At 37.5% G+C, this 15,841-nt stretch overlaps 1 protein-coding gene across 1 annotated transcript in view; it reads left to right on the top strand.

Moving 5' to 3' along the window:
• Positions 1-15,841, top strand: part of Stk32a (serine/threonine kinase 32A) — a 93,012-nt gene that overhangs the window by 64,245 nt on the left and 12,926 nt on the right. The window contains exons 5-6 of the mRNA XM_076855945.2: positions 4,799-4,888; positions 14,645-14,742. Of these exons, the coding sequence (XP_076712060.1) occupies positions 4,799-4,888; positions 14,645-14,742 (188 nt within the window). The remainder of the gene's footprint in view (positions 1-4,798; positions 4,889-14,644; positions 14,743-15,841) is intronic.

Here is a 15,841-nt window from a genome sequence, read left to right as displayed (position 1 = left end):
CTGTTCTGAAGAAGAAAACCTGGACTACATCTTGTTTTTTGTGACTATATATGTGACAGGATATATCTGATATGCATCAAGTTTGTAACAGACAGAGTACTTACTTGTCTTCCTAAAATAATTATTTTGATTTCAGGAGCAACATGCCAAAGATTCTGCTTATCTACTTGTTACATCTTGGCTTAACATTTTTCATTTAATTCTAAACCCTCAGATAACTCTACCTTTAGTCTTCCATCCTGATTTCCTGCATGTGCACAATGGGCTAAGGCCACTGTTGGTGACCTCTTTGATCTAGTCTTGGTGGGGCTGGGGCTCTGTTGCTTAGGAAGTAGGAGCTGCTACCCCAATCTGCCTGAGAGACAGTTCCAGTGCACACCTGTTTTCTGGTGTATTATTTATGATGACCGCTATCACTCTCAAGTTTGGGGCTTGAACAATGAATTCAAAGGAGGCTTTTCTCTATTATAGTCCCATCCTGAACTCGACTGGAGAATTGTTCCTGCTTATAAAAGAAAAATTGCTTTGGGAAGGATTGTATAGGAATGGAATAGAACCATCCTAATAAATAAGATTGAAAGCCATTCTCTAAACATTGCCTAGGAGTCCCTTTCTGGAAAAAAATATATTTTTGAAGTTCATTTCTATTTATTTAGATTCCGAAAAACTAGGACTTCAGACTTTGTTCAGGGACCATAATTAACCACTTTTAAATGAATAAAGTCCTGAGCTCCCCCTCCAGGTGATTGTGTAGTTGTTCTTATGAGAATCAGCTGGACCACAAATCAATGCCCAGTGTGATTTTTCTATATGGAGCTCTAATTTGAAAGCTTTGTTCATCTTTTCCCTCCATAATTCTATTTCACTCTTGACAGGCCATCCCATGGGGCTTCTACATGGGGATTTTAGCAAAAGCTAAAATATTTTTCTTTTTTTGTACACTTCCTATACTCATCTTTCCAAGTGAGCTGTGTATTACACTATGCAGCTTATATTTTAATCCATACCACTCAGTGACAGGCAAGCACTTTGTTTTATTTATTTGTATTGATTCATATTACTGATGGTTGCTAAAAAATATTGACATTTATTAGAGTTGATTGCAATATCAACTTTTACCAGCATGTGAATGAACATTCCTTGTCCATCTGAATTGGACTAGAAAAAATGTTTTTAATGTAGAGCATACCTGCCACTGTTCTTCTCAAGGGTTTTATTTACTAGTTCAGGCAGGTCTTGGATGACTCATAACGAACTGTCCTGATATATATTTTCACATTCTACCAATTTAAGGACATCAGCCAATTTATCAATTCCATAATGTCTAATATTCTTGTGCTTTAATAATTGAAGAAATAAGTGCTGCATTCAGACAAACAATAATATAAGTCTGGCATATCGGAGACTATGACAATTATGGAATCTTCTAATTTAGGTTTCTTAATATCATCTAAAGAGAAAAGGCAAAACCTCAATCTGGGGATGAGGAAGAACTGAGCCTGTTATATTAATGGCTTCTCTCCCACAGCATCCCAAAGTGTGCCTAAAAATCAAGTGGATAGTGTCTTTTAAAAACATAGGTAATGCAGAATATTGTACCCAGTCCCACAATAATCTGATTTATTAAGTCTCAGGTAGTACCTAAGGATATGCCTTTTTAAAAAGCATTGTAGGGCTGGGGTTGTGGCTCAGCGATAGAGCGCTCGCCTAGCATGTGCAGGACCCTGGTTTGGATCCTCAGCATCACATAAAAATAAATAAGTGAAATGAAGGTATTGTGTCCAACTACAACTAAAAAATAAATATTTTTTTAAAAAAAGCATTGTAGGTAAAATGTGAGGTGCATACTTTGAACACTTGCAAATAGGAAAGAGTTTTAAAGTTGAGGGCCATGACAACTGATTGATTATGGTGCTCCAGAGTCCCACGCTAATAAGAAAGGTCCTTGTGCTGAACAGGCAGGGTCAGAGTGCAGATCATGAGAACAAGGATGGCTAAATTCAATGACTCAGTAAAATGAATATAGATTTTAAGGGGATCCTGTCTCAAGCCACAGAGGCAAAAAAGAAAGGCACCCACCTCCGGCAGGGTGCTGGATCAGGAAGTTCTTAGCCTGTACCTGAAAAACTTCATACTAGGAAAGTGCTTTGCAGATGGTTTGTGTGTACTTCAATAGCAGGAGGCTGAACCCTCCCCTGTGACCCAGAACTCAAATTCACTTTTGCAGCCCAGAATGGAACCTGGTGGCTGGTCACCAGGGTGAGCAGAAGCAAAGTGTAGTAGTAGCTGGGGGAGCTGAGGCTGAAGGGCCACCATGTGTGGGCCTTGTAAAACTCATTTCAATGTTCAGCCCAAGAGCACTAGACTAAAACTTCCTATAGATCCTGGCCCTGAAATGTTTCCTGTACATTTTTTTACTAGGCATTCTGGCAGGAGAACAAAACAAAACAAAACAAACAAACAAACCAAAAAACCCAACAACTCTGAGCCAATCAAGAAGTAGTTCTTTCAGGATATGATATAACACAGAAAGCTTCTGCCAATTTCATAACTCCCACCTAAGCGGCTCTAGAACAAATTCTAGATCTTATCTTGAACTCTGGTTTTACTGAGCCCTGTGGACATAGCACAAACAATTTATGTATAAAATAGAACACCTCATTGAGTTAAAGGAAAAACTTCATGTGACAGCATTTTAAGAGCTGAATTAATCAGACTAATGTAAATAGTTTAAAGACAAACATTCAACTCTCAAATTCAACAAATATATAATGAATATTTCCTAGGGTCTGTTCCTTTTATTAAGCCCAGTCATCTTTCAAACAGTGATCTCAGATTTTATGAGGTTTTGAAATTACTTGGAGAGTTTGTTTAAACTCAGAGCCCCAGCCCCAGAGTTTTTGATTCAGTAAGGCTGGAGGAAACCCAAGAATTTGCATTTCTACAAGCTCCCAGATGACTGATGCTCCTGGTCTGTGGGAATCAGTTGTCTTGACATATTCTACCTTCTACTTCTGCACTAGCATAGATAATCTTAGGACTAAGCTTAGAAAATCTACTCAGGCAAGAGAAGAAGGTTGCTATTCCTCCTCTGAATCAACTGTGAAATTGGAGGCCCAACTCTTCTACCTATCCTACTGAATTGGATTCTCAAGAGAGTAAAGTCCAGGCATAGGTGTTTTGCAAAACTACACTGAAATTTCTAATAATGATAAATATCAACAACAAAACACTTACTTTCTGCCAAATGCTATGCTAAATCTCCCAGAGTCATTAATTTATTTCATTTTCCCAGTAGCCATACCTTTTGAGAACCCTGCTATTGTTAGAGGGCCTAGTGATCTTTTTAAAGTTACACAGCTGGTTAGTAGTAGAAACTAGGCCTACGGCCATGCAGTCTGATTCCAGAGAACAAGTTGTTAACCACAATTCTTCCAGGCCCACCGAATCCGCATCAAACCTTATGAACTACTGTCTGGTGCTTTAAGTGTAAACGATAGGGAGAAAAAAAGGGTGCAGGAAAAAAAAAAAGTTATAAATTGTCATATGGAGAGAATGGTTGAAATCACCCATTGGTGCCATTAAGGCAAGAATACCTTAATTTTTAATTAGATGAGTGCTACTTTTACTTTTTAAAAATATCATCACATAAACAAAAAGAAAACACAGTTTCTGCACAAAATAAAACCCCCGTGGTGAAGGCAGTGAGATTTATCCTTAGCCATGGACTAAATATTATCAGAGAGCAGACTGTGGGGAGTGAGAACTGTAGACCATGGGAAAAGAATTGGACCCCATCCTCCAGTTGCATCCTGGACTCATCAAAGCCACTGACACATATAGCTGGAAATGCAGACTCTTCAAGATCCTCTGAAGGCAGATGTTCGTGTAGTTGCCTTAGCTTCCTGCACTGCTCTTTTCTTTCTTGCTATAAATGCAGGGATCCTAGACATTTTGTAGAGTGTATTCCTGACAAACTTAAGTGTTAGAACCATATTCACCATGAACGTTAGAGCTGAGAGAAACCCTAGAGACCATCTTATCTACCCATTTTTTTTTTAATAAACAAAAATTTAGGCCCAACCTAGGAAAAGGATGCAAAATGTACTATGTGCTAGGGAGGGTTTTCAGGCAGAGGCCAGGTCTCCTAGACTAGTACCCCTCAGAGTCCCTTTAAAGATGAACGTTGATTTTTTTTTTTTTTTTTGCCCCCTGCTCTCCATTTATAATAGTTACTTGGTTGGGGATTGATGGTGTGACAACTTGAATTCTTCCACAAGCAAACAAACAAGCAAACAAAGCATTTCAGAAAAACAAGGAGAACAAGAATTCTTTCCTGGCTAAAAATATACATACCCATGCTTTTGCTGGCTTGTAGTAATTTTGCCTCTATTTTTTTTAAGATCCCATAAGACATGCTTGGGATTGTGACACTTTGAATAGCTCTTGGCTGTCTCACTCATGATACTCATAGCCTAAACAACTTAAAATGCTGCCAATAGACAAAATTTGCCTAAGTAGAATTACCAGAACGTGAACTCAACTACTAAGGTTAAGATATTCGGAGGTTGAACTTCAAGTTCAAAGCAGCAACTAGTCAATACCCTGTCATGCTCTGGCTTCTGAGGAGTTGCTGGTTTAAGACCATGGTGGCCGTGAGAATGGAATAAGTAAGCTTTTATTGCCTGTACCCAGCATACAAAAAAGACCAAGTTTATAAATGCTTTCAGTTAGACAAACGATTATGTCACTGGGTTGAATGGGACCTAACATCTCTGTGGTCTTTCTCTCTCCCCAGGACACGTGCACATCACAGATTTCAACATTGCTGCCATGCTGCCCAAGGAGATGCGGATCACCACCATGGCCGGCACCAAGCCTTACATGGGTATGGGCCTCACGAGTGGCCATAATTACTAAGAGCAAAGCTTTATAGTTTCTCATTCCTGTAGACAACATTTACTGCAGGGGACTTGCAGTGAGAATGGACAAGTTACCCTCTGACTTTACCCAGGGAGCTTCTGATTTGATGGGTCTGAGGTGAACCTCACTATTCTCTATCAGCAAGTACATAGGGCAATCTGAATTCAGGAGGGCCATGGATATCATTTTGAAAGCACTAATTAAGATAGGTTTTTTCCCACTTCCTTACAAAAATATTAATTAATTCAATTAGTGTCCAGTAATTGTCTTTGTGTATCCTTGGGGCTTTAGATGCTGGTGAACCTGTAATGAGTAACACACACAAGGTCTCCACCTCATGCAGCATACATACTAGTGGGAGGAGATGATAAAAATACAATGAAACAACAAAGGAAGAAGTAGTAGATTGGTAATAAGTGATAAAAGAATCATTTTAACTATTCATTTACATAAAACTGCATTACATGCCTAGGACTGTAAAGTGTACCCAGTTATAATGTTAGATTCAATTTGTTTGCTGCAATTCCATGACTTCTTCTTTTTAAAGATGGGAGAATTCTGCCTCAGACAGGTTAAACAATTTCACATAATATTGTTTGCAGTGAATTGAGGAACTATGTTCATCTTGATATTTGCAATTGTTAAGGGGTAAGGAATAGGGTAGGCATAGGTGGCAAATTACCAGTGAGGTCTCACATTTAATTGTAGAAACAAATCAACTAAAAATTCTCGTATGAGTTGTTAGAGGCTGCTTTCTCTCTATAGACAGGGTTTGAGCAGAATTTGTCTTAGTTCTGTTCACCTTAAAAAAAAAAAAAAACATGAAGCAAACTGTAACCCTTTGGGGCACATTCATTACTCTGAATTATTCCTTCTTACTATTCCAAAGGCAAATGAGTCAGATCTCAATTAATGATCTGTAAATTCTTGGGGTGACTACAAGAAGAGGGGCCCAGCATTCCATTCTTGGTTACATGGCTGTTTAGTCACTGGACTTGAGGATTGGTCCCTAACTAAGCTAACAGGACCTAGTTTCCCATGGAGGGTTGATGAGTTTGGGAAAAAGTCTTACTCCTTACTCCAGGAGATGGAGGTATGTAGTGGGTGTGAACCTATTTAGGGCAGCAGCTCGAGGATGCGATCTAGCTTTACAAGCCATGCTCCCACAGTGCAGGGGTATAGGCTGGAAGGAATGGAGGCTCCCATCAGAATGGGACACCAACAGTCCCAAGACACCTTGACCATGTCACACTCTCTGAGGACACAGCCCAAGGAATCAGCTGGTTTTAAAGCTGGGTAAGTAGTTCCAGTGTGGAGGATTGACAATCTTGGCCAAACCTGTGGTAGAGTCAGCACATTTATGTTCAGTTCCCTCTGCCTCTGCTATTCCTCGTTCACATCCCAAAACAAACAGTGCTTTGTAGGAAACTGATGTGTAGCACCAGATCAATCCTCCAACTCCATACCAGAGCTGCAGAATCCAGTCCTGTGGAGTGAGTGGAGGAGCTTTGAGTCAGATATGAGATTAGTTTCAAAATTCACAGGACTGCATTTTAAATTGTCTAAAGTCGGTGCTGTAATAAGCAAAAGTGATTATAGTTTTTTAGGCCGTAGACTGAGCTATCATTAGAGGAGCCCCTATCCAGAAAACAGGAGTTCAGACACTGCACCCTTGCTGGCAGATGATAGAAGAATAAGAGCTACTCCTGCTTCTTTCTTAATTAAGATGTTAAAGCAGGTGATGTTGCTGTTTAAACTAGTTGGGTTAAGTCAGGGTGGAATCATTTGTATAGCCAGATACAGTTAGAGTAACTCACAGGCAAAATAGGTGAACTTAAAAATCAAGGACAAACACCATGTCAATTTCTTATAATATTTCATTCTCTTCCTCTGTGTAATGAGAGAAAGAGAATAAGAGAACCTCCCTATGAAGGGCCACCTTACTGTCAAGAGAAAGAAATATATGGGGAAAAAAATGAACCTAATTTTATATGATATTTGAACAACTGGAAATTTCATGGCTTTCAATTACCAGTGAGGGGAATAAATCTCTTTTGTCACTTCTAAAATAATGGACACATATAATTCAGCCAATTTCCACCTAAAACCCATGGCCCTTAAATGATAAAAGGGAATATCCAAGCCTGCTGGTCTGATGAGCTTATTCCCCAGGTTTCCTGCGTTTCCATATTAAGGGCTATTTTCTTGGAGCCAAATCAGAAAATGTGCATCTGGGTTTTCTAGGGCTGGTTTCCATGGTGAGGGGAAAGGGAGGCCACCTTTCTTTCTCCTCAGTGATTTTAGCTACAATATCTTTGTAATCCAATTTTTTTTTTCAAAATTGGTAATTCTAGTCTTTTCATAAGATGGAATTATGAAATTGGAATATAGGCAAGACTTCATACACCTCCCTACTTTCCCCCTTACGGTTAACAATTTGACGATATTTATTGAGATCTTTCTGTAGCCCAAACAATGTGTTAAATGTTTTATATTCATTTATTCATTTCCTTTTCCCAATAGCCCTGTGAGACAGACTAGACTTGTCATCATTTTAAATTGAAGACAATCAGAAACTAAGTAATCTGCCAAAGATCACATGGCTAATAATTACTTATCTAAGCATGAAGAAGCTTAGATTTAAGTCAAACTCAGGTTTCTCACTTGAAAGAGATAGAGATAGAGAATATATTTAAATATTGCTATTTGTAGTTCTTAAATGGTTCTAAGTCAACTTAGGCTACCATGTTGGAAATGTTCCTTAGTTTATTCCAAAATGAATATTTGACTGTCATAGCATATCTCTTTATCCAGGGGTGCCCTTGTCTTTGGTTGTTACATAGAAGTCTTTCAAAGGGCAGTTGTAGGTTGAAGCCTGTTTTCCCTTTTTAAAAATTATGTACCGAATAATTTGGTAAAATCTACCTAATAGGCATTCATCAGTGCCCTCTTTACAGTGATTATGTAGCATACTAATTAGAGATTAACCAGAAAGTAAACAATCTAAAAAGATAGAAGAAATAAAAGTAAGAAATAAATGCTAAATGAAGGTTAGCAGATGCACCACATCTAGTAGAATGAGGAGCTAAGCATTGCATGGAGCATTACAGAACTCTGAAAGGAGAATGATCTGTCTGCCAAGTCTTTACTACCTCCAACACAGCAAGGAAGCTTTGCTTTTCACATTTCATAATCACCTACCTCCAGACTCCACTGATCACTCTTCCTGCTCCCCACAATCTTACATCTGTGTGAATGTAATCCAGATCACTTGGAATTTTGCTGATTAAAACTTTCTTTATATATAAAAGTGTGTGTGTGTGTGTGTGTGTGTGTGTGTGTGTGTGTATGCATGTGTGCGTGTGTGTTAATAATGTCACTATGGAAAAGGTATAAAATGCTGATAAGCAAAAGGGAAAATAAGTTAACTCTTCTACCAATAGATGTTTATAGCTCCCTTATAGATCTTCTTTTCTTCCATGTTCAAACATATACACACATTTTTTAAATGGGATCATGCTAAATTTCTTCAATGTAAATTTTCACTTCATAATGTAGTAAAAACAATAATAGAATCACATAGTGAGCATTTATGATGTACCAGAAACTTCACTAGGTTTTTAACATTCATTATATCATTAAATTCTATAAACAACCCTATGAAATAGGTTTTACTATTATTATTATTTCATAAACTAAAAATCAGGCTCAATGAGTGAGGAAGTGATAGAATCAAAGCCATATGGCAAGTGATTGACAGAGGATGAAATTAAGCCCAAGTCTGGAAGCATCTAGCTTGGGACATTGAAGAAAATGACAATGATAAAACTATAATGCCTTATATGCACTGAGCTCTCCTCACATGCTGAGTCCTATTCTCAGTGCATGCATTACATTATTTAAACTAGAATCCGTTCTGTGAGGCAAGAATGATTGTTATTCCTACATTAGAGATAGGCAGCTGAGCAGCTAGAAGATTTTAGCTGCAACATAATGATCTGATGCCAGCACCCAAATCCGACCATCCTTCCCTTCTTTCCTTCCTTCATGTTGGTACCAGGGATCAGGGGTGTTCTACCACTGAGCTACATTCCTAGCTCTTTTTAAATTTTATTTAGAGACAGAGTCTCACTAAATGATCTCAAACTTGTAGTCCTTGTACCTCAGCCTCCCGAATATCTGGGGTAACAGGTGCACACCACTGGGCTCAGCTCAGAGCCCTAACTCAACATGTTGCTATACTGTCTTTTCGTTCAAGTCAGTAAACACGCCTTTGCTGAAGCCCATTGACTCCAGAGTTTGGATCTTGACAACTGACACTGCTTACTTTCTTGTGCCAGTAAATATAACTATCTTTTTCTTTCCTTTTTTTTTTTTTTTTGGCATTGCTGGGTGTTGAACCCAGGGCCTCAAGCATGCTAGACGAGTGCTCTTCCACTGGGACACTTCATCAGCCCCTTAACTATTGTTTTTAATGGACATATTTTATAGAGGATGGCACCAAAATTTATTTAACCTATTCCTTACTATTGAACATTAGTTTGTCCTCATTTGAAATAAATAAATATATAGATTATTTATATAAGAAACATAATTTTGTAGTAAAAAATCTATTAGTAGAATAATTTTCTGCAACTTAATCATTTGCTTGTGATAAATTTCCATCAAAAAATGACAATGTATTTTATTCTTAAAAATCACTGAGAGTAAATTTTATGTGTTCTCATCACAAAAAACATGGTATGTGAGGTATCGGATACGTTAAATATCTTGACCATTCTGCAATATATACATATTTCAGAATATCATGTTGTACACAATAAACACACACATATTATTTTTACTTGTCAACTAAATTTAATTAATTTTTAAATTAATTTTTGATTGAAAGATATATGCATGTTAATGCATTTCCCTTCTGAAAGTTCGTGTTTATTTTAACTTACACTGGGAAGTATGTGAGACAGTCATTTCCCTGATCCTTGCCACGGATAAAAACATATTTTTAATTTCCCCAAATAATAAGCAAAAATGATACCATATTGTGATATTAAAATTGCATTTCAGCCTGGTGTGGTGGTGCACACCTGTAATCTCAGTGGCTCAGGAGGCTGAGACAGGAAGATCACGAGTTCAAAGCCAGCCTCAGCAACCATAAGGTCCTAAGTAACTCAGTGAGACCCTGTTTCTAAATTAAATACATAATAGGCTTGGGGATGTGGCTCAGTGGTCGAGTGCCCCTGAGTTCAATCCTCAGGACCTCACTCCCACCCACACTGACCAGAATTACATTACATTCTTTTCTTTTGTAAATGCCTATTCATATTCTTTGCCTGTATTCAATGTGGGTATTAATATTTTTTCCTTTTCTGTTATTTCTTATTGGTTATACAACAAAGTTTTGCCTTAGTGTATTATGAATACTTAAATTCTAATGTATTATATTTGTTATAAGTTATTGGTACAAATAAGATCTATTATTTTTAGGGTTTTTTTTTTTGATACTGGAAATCAAACCGAGGGACACTTTACCTTGAGTCATATTCTCAGCCTTTGATATTTATTTTTTATTTTGAGACAAGTTCTCCCTAAGTTTCTGAGGCCCTGAACTTTTGATCCTCCAGTCTGAACCTCCTGAGTTGCTGAGATCACAGGTGTGAGCCAATGCACCTGGCTTTTTATGACCTTTATTTAAAAAAAAAATAAATAAGTTATTTTTAGTATCATCAAATTTCTCATACTGTCTTTTTTGGGGTGGAATGCTGAGGATTGAACCCAGGGCCTTGCACATGCTCCAACACTGACCTTATCTGTAGTCCCCTCATCTTTATGCTTCATGATTTCTATCTTTGATTCTATTCTTAGAAATACTGTCTTACATCCAGACCTTTTAATAAGTTTCTGTAACAATATGGTTGTCCACTATTTGTTTAAACATAAGTGGAAAGTATCTGACTTTATTTTTGTTAGATTATTAAATAATTATCTTGGGACAAGGTATTAAATAAGACTCTTCCCATGCTTATTTGAAATGTATTCCTATGCATGTATAAGAGACCAAAATGCATTCTACTATCATGTATAACTAAAAATAACAAATAAAAAAATAAAAAATAAACAAAGAAATGTGTTTCTTATAAATTAAACAACTTTGTGTATTTAAATCAATATTCTCTGAGTCTTTCAAATCTTAATTATAATTTTATAATGTAGACTAACACATGGGATGAAAGTTCTTTATTCTTTTTCAAAAATCTTTATTATCCCTATTTTTTGTGTAAATGAAGTTTAGAATCATTTTTGTAAAGTTTATTCATGCATTATTCCTAATATATTAAGTTTATAGATTTAGTTTGGGGCCCTTTCTTTATATCCTGATCAAAGTTTAATGTCTAGGTTTGTTTTTTTTTTGTTGTTGTTGTTTGTTTGTTTGTTTGGTTTTGGTACCAGGATTGAACTTAGGGGCACTAGACCATTGAGCCGTATCCCCAGCCCTATTTTACATTTTATTTTCAGACAGGGTCTCTCTGAGTTGCTTAGCGCCTAGCTGTTGCTGAGGCTGGCTTTGGACTCTCTATCCTTCCGCCTCAGCCACCAAAGCTGCTGGGATTACAGGTGTGCATTACTGCACCCAGCCTATGTCTAGGTTTTTTTTTTTAAATGTGAAAACCAAAGGTTGGAAATACAAATACCTGATAAACATATTAAAATGTAATCAAGCTTATTAGCAATTAGAGAAATGCCAATTTAAACCACAATGAGATATAATTTTATACTCACTAGGTTTGCAAAAGCCAAAGTGTCAGTAACATCAAGTGTGAATAAATAGGTTAACAGAGGAGCTCTGATTCATTACTGGCCATAGTGAGAAATGGCAAAACCACATTGGTGAAAAGTTTGTATCATTTAGTACATGTGAGGATGCACATCCCCATCCAGAGCAGTCCCCCTTACTGGGATGGACCTAAAGATTCTTGTAGGTGTCTAACATGTACAGGAATGTTTTAAAAAGTATTGTTCACAGTATTCCTAAGGTGAAAAGAGCTATCAATAATAGGAGTCGTAGGTAAGTTATGGGATACTCATATAGAACCTTAAACGCAAATAAACAGTAAGTACATGCAGCAGTTTGCACAAATCTTAAATATTATTGAGAAAGAAAAACAAGAAACCAAAAAGTATAAGGAATGGGATTTAAGAAGACAGGCAATAGAGTAAAATAAAAATTGTGCACTTTAACAATGTTTTCTTTATTGTAAAGCACTGAAATAAATCAAAGGCTAGGCAGCTAGGAATTTCCTTAGTTTACCCATAGGCAAAATTAAACCATTGTTTAGAAATTCATACATTGAGAGCAAATCTATATGAAAAAATAAAGAAAATCCTTAACTTAAAGTTCAGAACAGTGAGATCTCAGGAAGCGGAGGGTCAAGACATAAAAATTGGGGTGAAATTCTACTTCCTGACTTGTGTGACAGTTGCATGGACTTTGCTTATAGCTAATCATTATATCCTCCTTTGATGTTTTAGTTACTTTTCTGGATGTCTGAATAGAACTACTTAAAAAATAACACCATGCAAAATATATAGTGGCTCTTTTGAAGGAAATGTAGTACCTCTCCCAGGCAATCTGCTGTTTTTCAGGAGTAGGGTTCTTTTTGAAGAAGGGCTCCTCAGTATCTTTCTGCCCTGAATTTTCTGCTATTTGAGAACCCAAAGGATTACTCTATGCTTAAAAAAAGTATTTTTAGCTGTAGATGGACAGAATACCTTTATTTATTTATTTTATATGGTGCTGAGGATCAAACCCGGTGCCTCACACATGCAAGGCAGCGCTCCACCACTGAGTTACAGCCCCAGCCCCAACTCTATGCTTTTATATGTTTCCATGATTTCTGTTTTTAATGTCCTACCAAAATCACTCAGTGCCTCTCACATCATGAATATTTGTCCAGTGAATGCGTGTGCGTCCAAATGTCTTCCTGTCTGAAAACAGAGGAAGCAGAAGAGAAAGGAATCATCACTCTGGGAAGTTGGGAAAGAAAAAAGAACACACACATAAAGTCCAAGGATGATCTAATTCGACAGAAGACACCACTTTTATAGAGTAATGCTTATTTTGTTTGGCATTTTCTTAGCACAATGGATCTGGTTTTTCTTCAAAATTGTCTGCAGCTTCTCTAAGTGAGATGTCTGTCACCTGTCACCTGGGGGACTATCTGAGATGACCTGCTGTGAGATTGAAGGGGGAAAGCAGAAATGTAGTCCACTCCATCCTGTCTGTGGGAATGTTACGAGGTCAAGGCCATCATCTCCCCCAGCTGCTCTGGGAGCTGCTACTTGCAGAAAGGATGCAGTGAAGCATGAAAAGTGAATTCACAGGGTATGAGGCTCACTTAGTCCTGCTGGATCAAGCTCGTAGTCAGGGTCAGGCCTGGGCACTGGGATGTAAACTTCAACCTTTCTAATTGGATGCTGTCCATAGAATTTGAGTGTACCAGGCAGGCAAGTCCATGTCATATCAGTTTCCTTTGCCCAGAGTCAGCATCTTTCTACAGGCAGCTTAGGACCAACCCTGTGTACCTTTAGCCTAGGTAAATTCCTCTTTGAGCATGGTTGTTTGCTTTTAACCAAGAGTACCAGATGTATTTGAACATTTTATAAGTGCCAGGCACTATGCTGAGACTTTGACATGCATTATCTTGTTTAATTTCTAACTCTGTAAAGATTGTCTTATTATTTTGATTTTGCTGATGAGGATGCTGTGCTCTGCCAACTAACTTGCTCAAGGGCACAATAAATGGTGGAGGCAGAATCAGAACCTAGGAAGCATGGCTCCAGAGCTAACGATCACAACTTGTGGCTTAAGTCGTTGATTTATCCATTCACTCACCTAACAAATTTCTGTTTATGGACTGTGATTGACAGGTTCTGTATTAGATACTAGGAATGTCATTTTGAGCAAATAGATAACATACCTATCCTTGCTTTGTGTTTAATTCCCTCTGTTCCACTCCTTAGGGTTTAGGAATATTCATGAAAAGGTATATAGAAGGTTTGCAGTGTGGCAAAGTGCTTAGAGCATGTGTAAACAAGGAGTCATCTCCAGGGGAAAAATTGTGTGTGGCCCTACCTTTCTTTGAGGTCAGTTCAGAGAACCCTGGTTACAAGGTGTGAATGACCCACAGTTGTTTCAAAACCTTATATTTCCTAGAATGCCTAATCCCTCTTTCTCCTTTCCTTACCCCCAGTAAGAGTCTTCAAATGCTCCCAGGTGGCTCCAGGATAGACAGCCAATCCAATGTACCTTGACTCAAATACTGAGCATTGTTTGCAACCATAATATGAATTTAGATCCTTTAATAAAGCCTTCCAAATGAAGACAACATCTTCTCAGCCTTTTTTATTTCAGAGTTAATCACATATTTGAGACCCTGTAGAACCCAATTTGAAATAGGTGCATGATCTAACTAAGAGAAGAGTTTGTCTATTAAGGCCTGTACATGCCTGTGTGAATTGGTTGATGAAGAAGGCTACTGAAAGAGCTAAGAAAATTAGAAATTTTTGCCTGCTGTGAGCAATCTAGCAATGGATAATAATCATCCATAAAAGTGTTTATACCTTTTATGCTGGCAATTCTCCTCTGGAGGAACATGTTGGGAAAATAGGCTTATTAATGTCTTAGAGCATAAACCTTGCCTAACTTTTCTTTGTTTTTCAGCACCTGAGATGTTCAACTCCAAAAAAGAAGCAGGCTATTCCTTTGCTGTAGACTGGTGGTCCCTGGGTGTGACGGCATATGAGCTATTGAGAGGCCGGGTACAGTAGAATTGCATGTCCTTTTTGGTTATTCTTCCAGTATGTTCTATTTCAGTAAAAGAATGTATTGTTTGCTGTGAACCAAGCAGTTCCTTTGAGAGCTGAAAAACAGCCATGTGATGCTGATAACACCTCTTGAGATTTCTGTACATATTAATTTACTGCCCCACATATGGGACCAACCATGTCAGTTAACATTAAATTTTACCAATAAAATTAAATGAATAATATGGATATTATAAGCTCCCCAAGAGGGAAAAATCAATTTACCTCACTAGATATTTTGAGTAAATATATGTGTTTGTTTAAAGAAAGTCATTAGTAGTTACAGTACAGAGCTCTAATTCAGATACACCTCGCCAAGGCAAGTGTGAATTATTAATACAGCACAACTCGTGCCCTGTCTTGTTGGAATGCTGTCTGTCATTTGGTTCCAGGATTCTGGATTCAGTGGAAAATTAGTTTTTATTTCCTTTTTTTTTAAAAAGAAATAGTTCTTAAACCAAGGTATTTTTTCCTAGGAAGAAAAGATGAATATCAAACAAATGCTATGAAAATTATGTTCTATTTGGTTTTGATAAACTATTGCATAATTCAGATATCCTTTTGAGTGTGCTAGTTCAGACATAACAAAATACTATAGACCATGTGGCATAAACAATAGGTATTTATTTTCTTACAATTATACAGGCTGGAACTCCAAGATCAAAGTGCCAGAAATGTTGGGTTCTAGTGAGGTCCATCTTTATGTCATGAGACAGTGACTTTTTTTTATTGTGTCTTCATTAATGGGAAAGGGGGGAGAGAGAAAAAAAAAAGTGGGAGAGAGAGATATCTTCCTCTTCTTTTAAAGTCACAAATCCCATCATGAAGGTTCTGTTCCCATAGCCTAATCTATCCCTAATTACCTGCCAAAGATCTGTCTCCATTAAAGTTACAGCTTCAGTAAAGGAATTCGGGTCAGGACACATTCAGTTCATGAAATTTCACTCTCAGCCCCCAAAATTCATGTCCTTCTCACATGCAAAATTTCTTCATCCGGTCCCAAACTAAAACCTAAAGTCCAAAATCTCATCCAGATATTATCTAAATCAAGTAT

The sequence above is a fragment of the Callospermophilus lateralis genome, chromosome 5 (genome assembly GCF_048772815.1).
Source record: "Callospermophilus lateralis isolate mCalLat2 chromosome 5, mCalLat2.hap1, whole genome shotgun sequence".
Classification (NCBI taxonomy): domain Eukaryota; kingdom Metazoa; phylum Chordata; class Mammalia; order Rodentia; family Sciuridae; genus Callospermophilus; species Callospermophilus lateralis.
The sequence above is the reverse complement of the archived record's forward strand: the minus strand, read 5'-3'. Positions and strand labels throughout refer to the sequence as shown.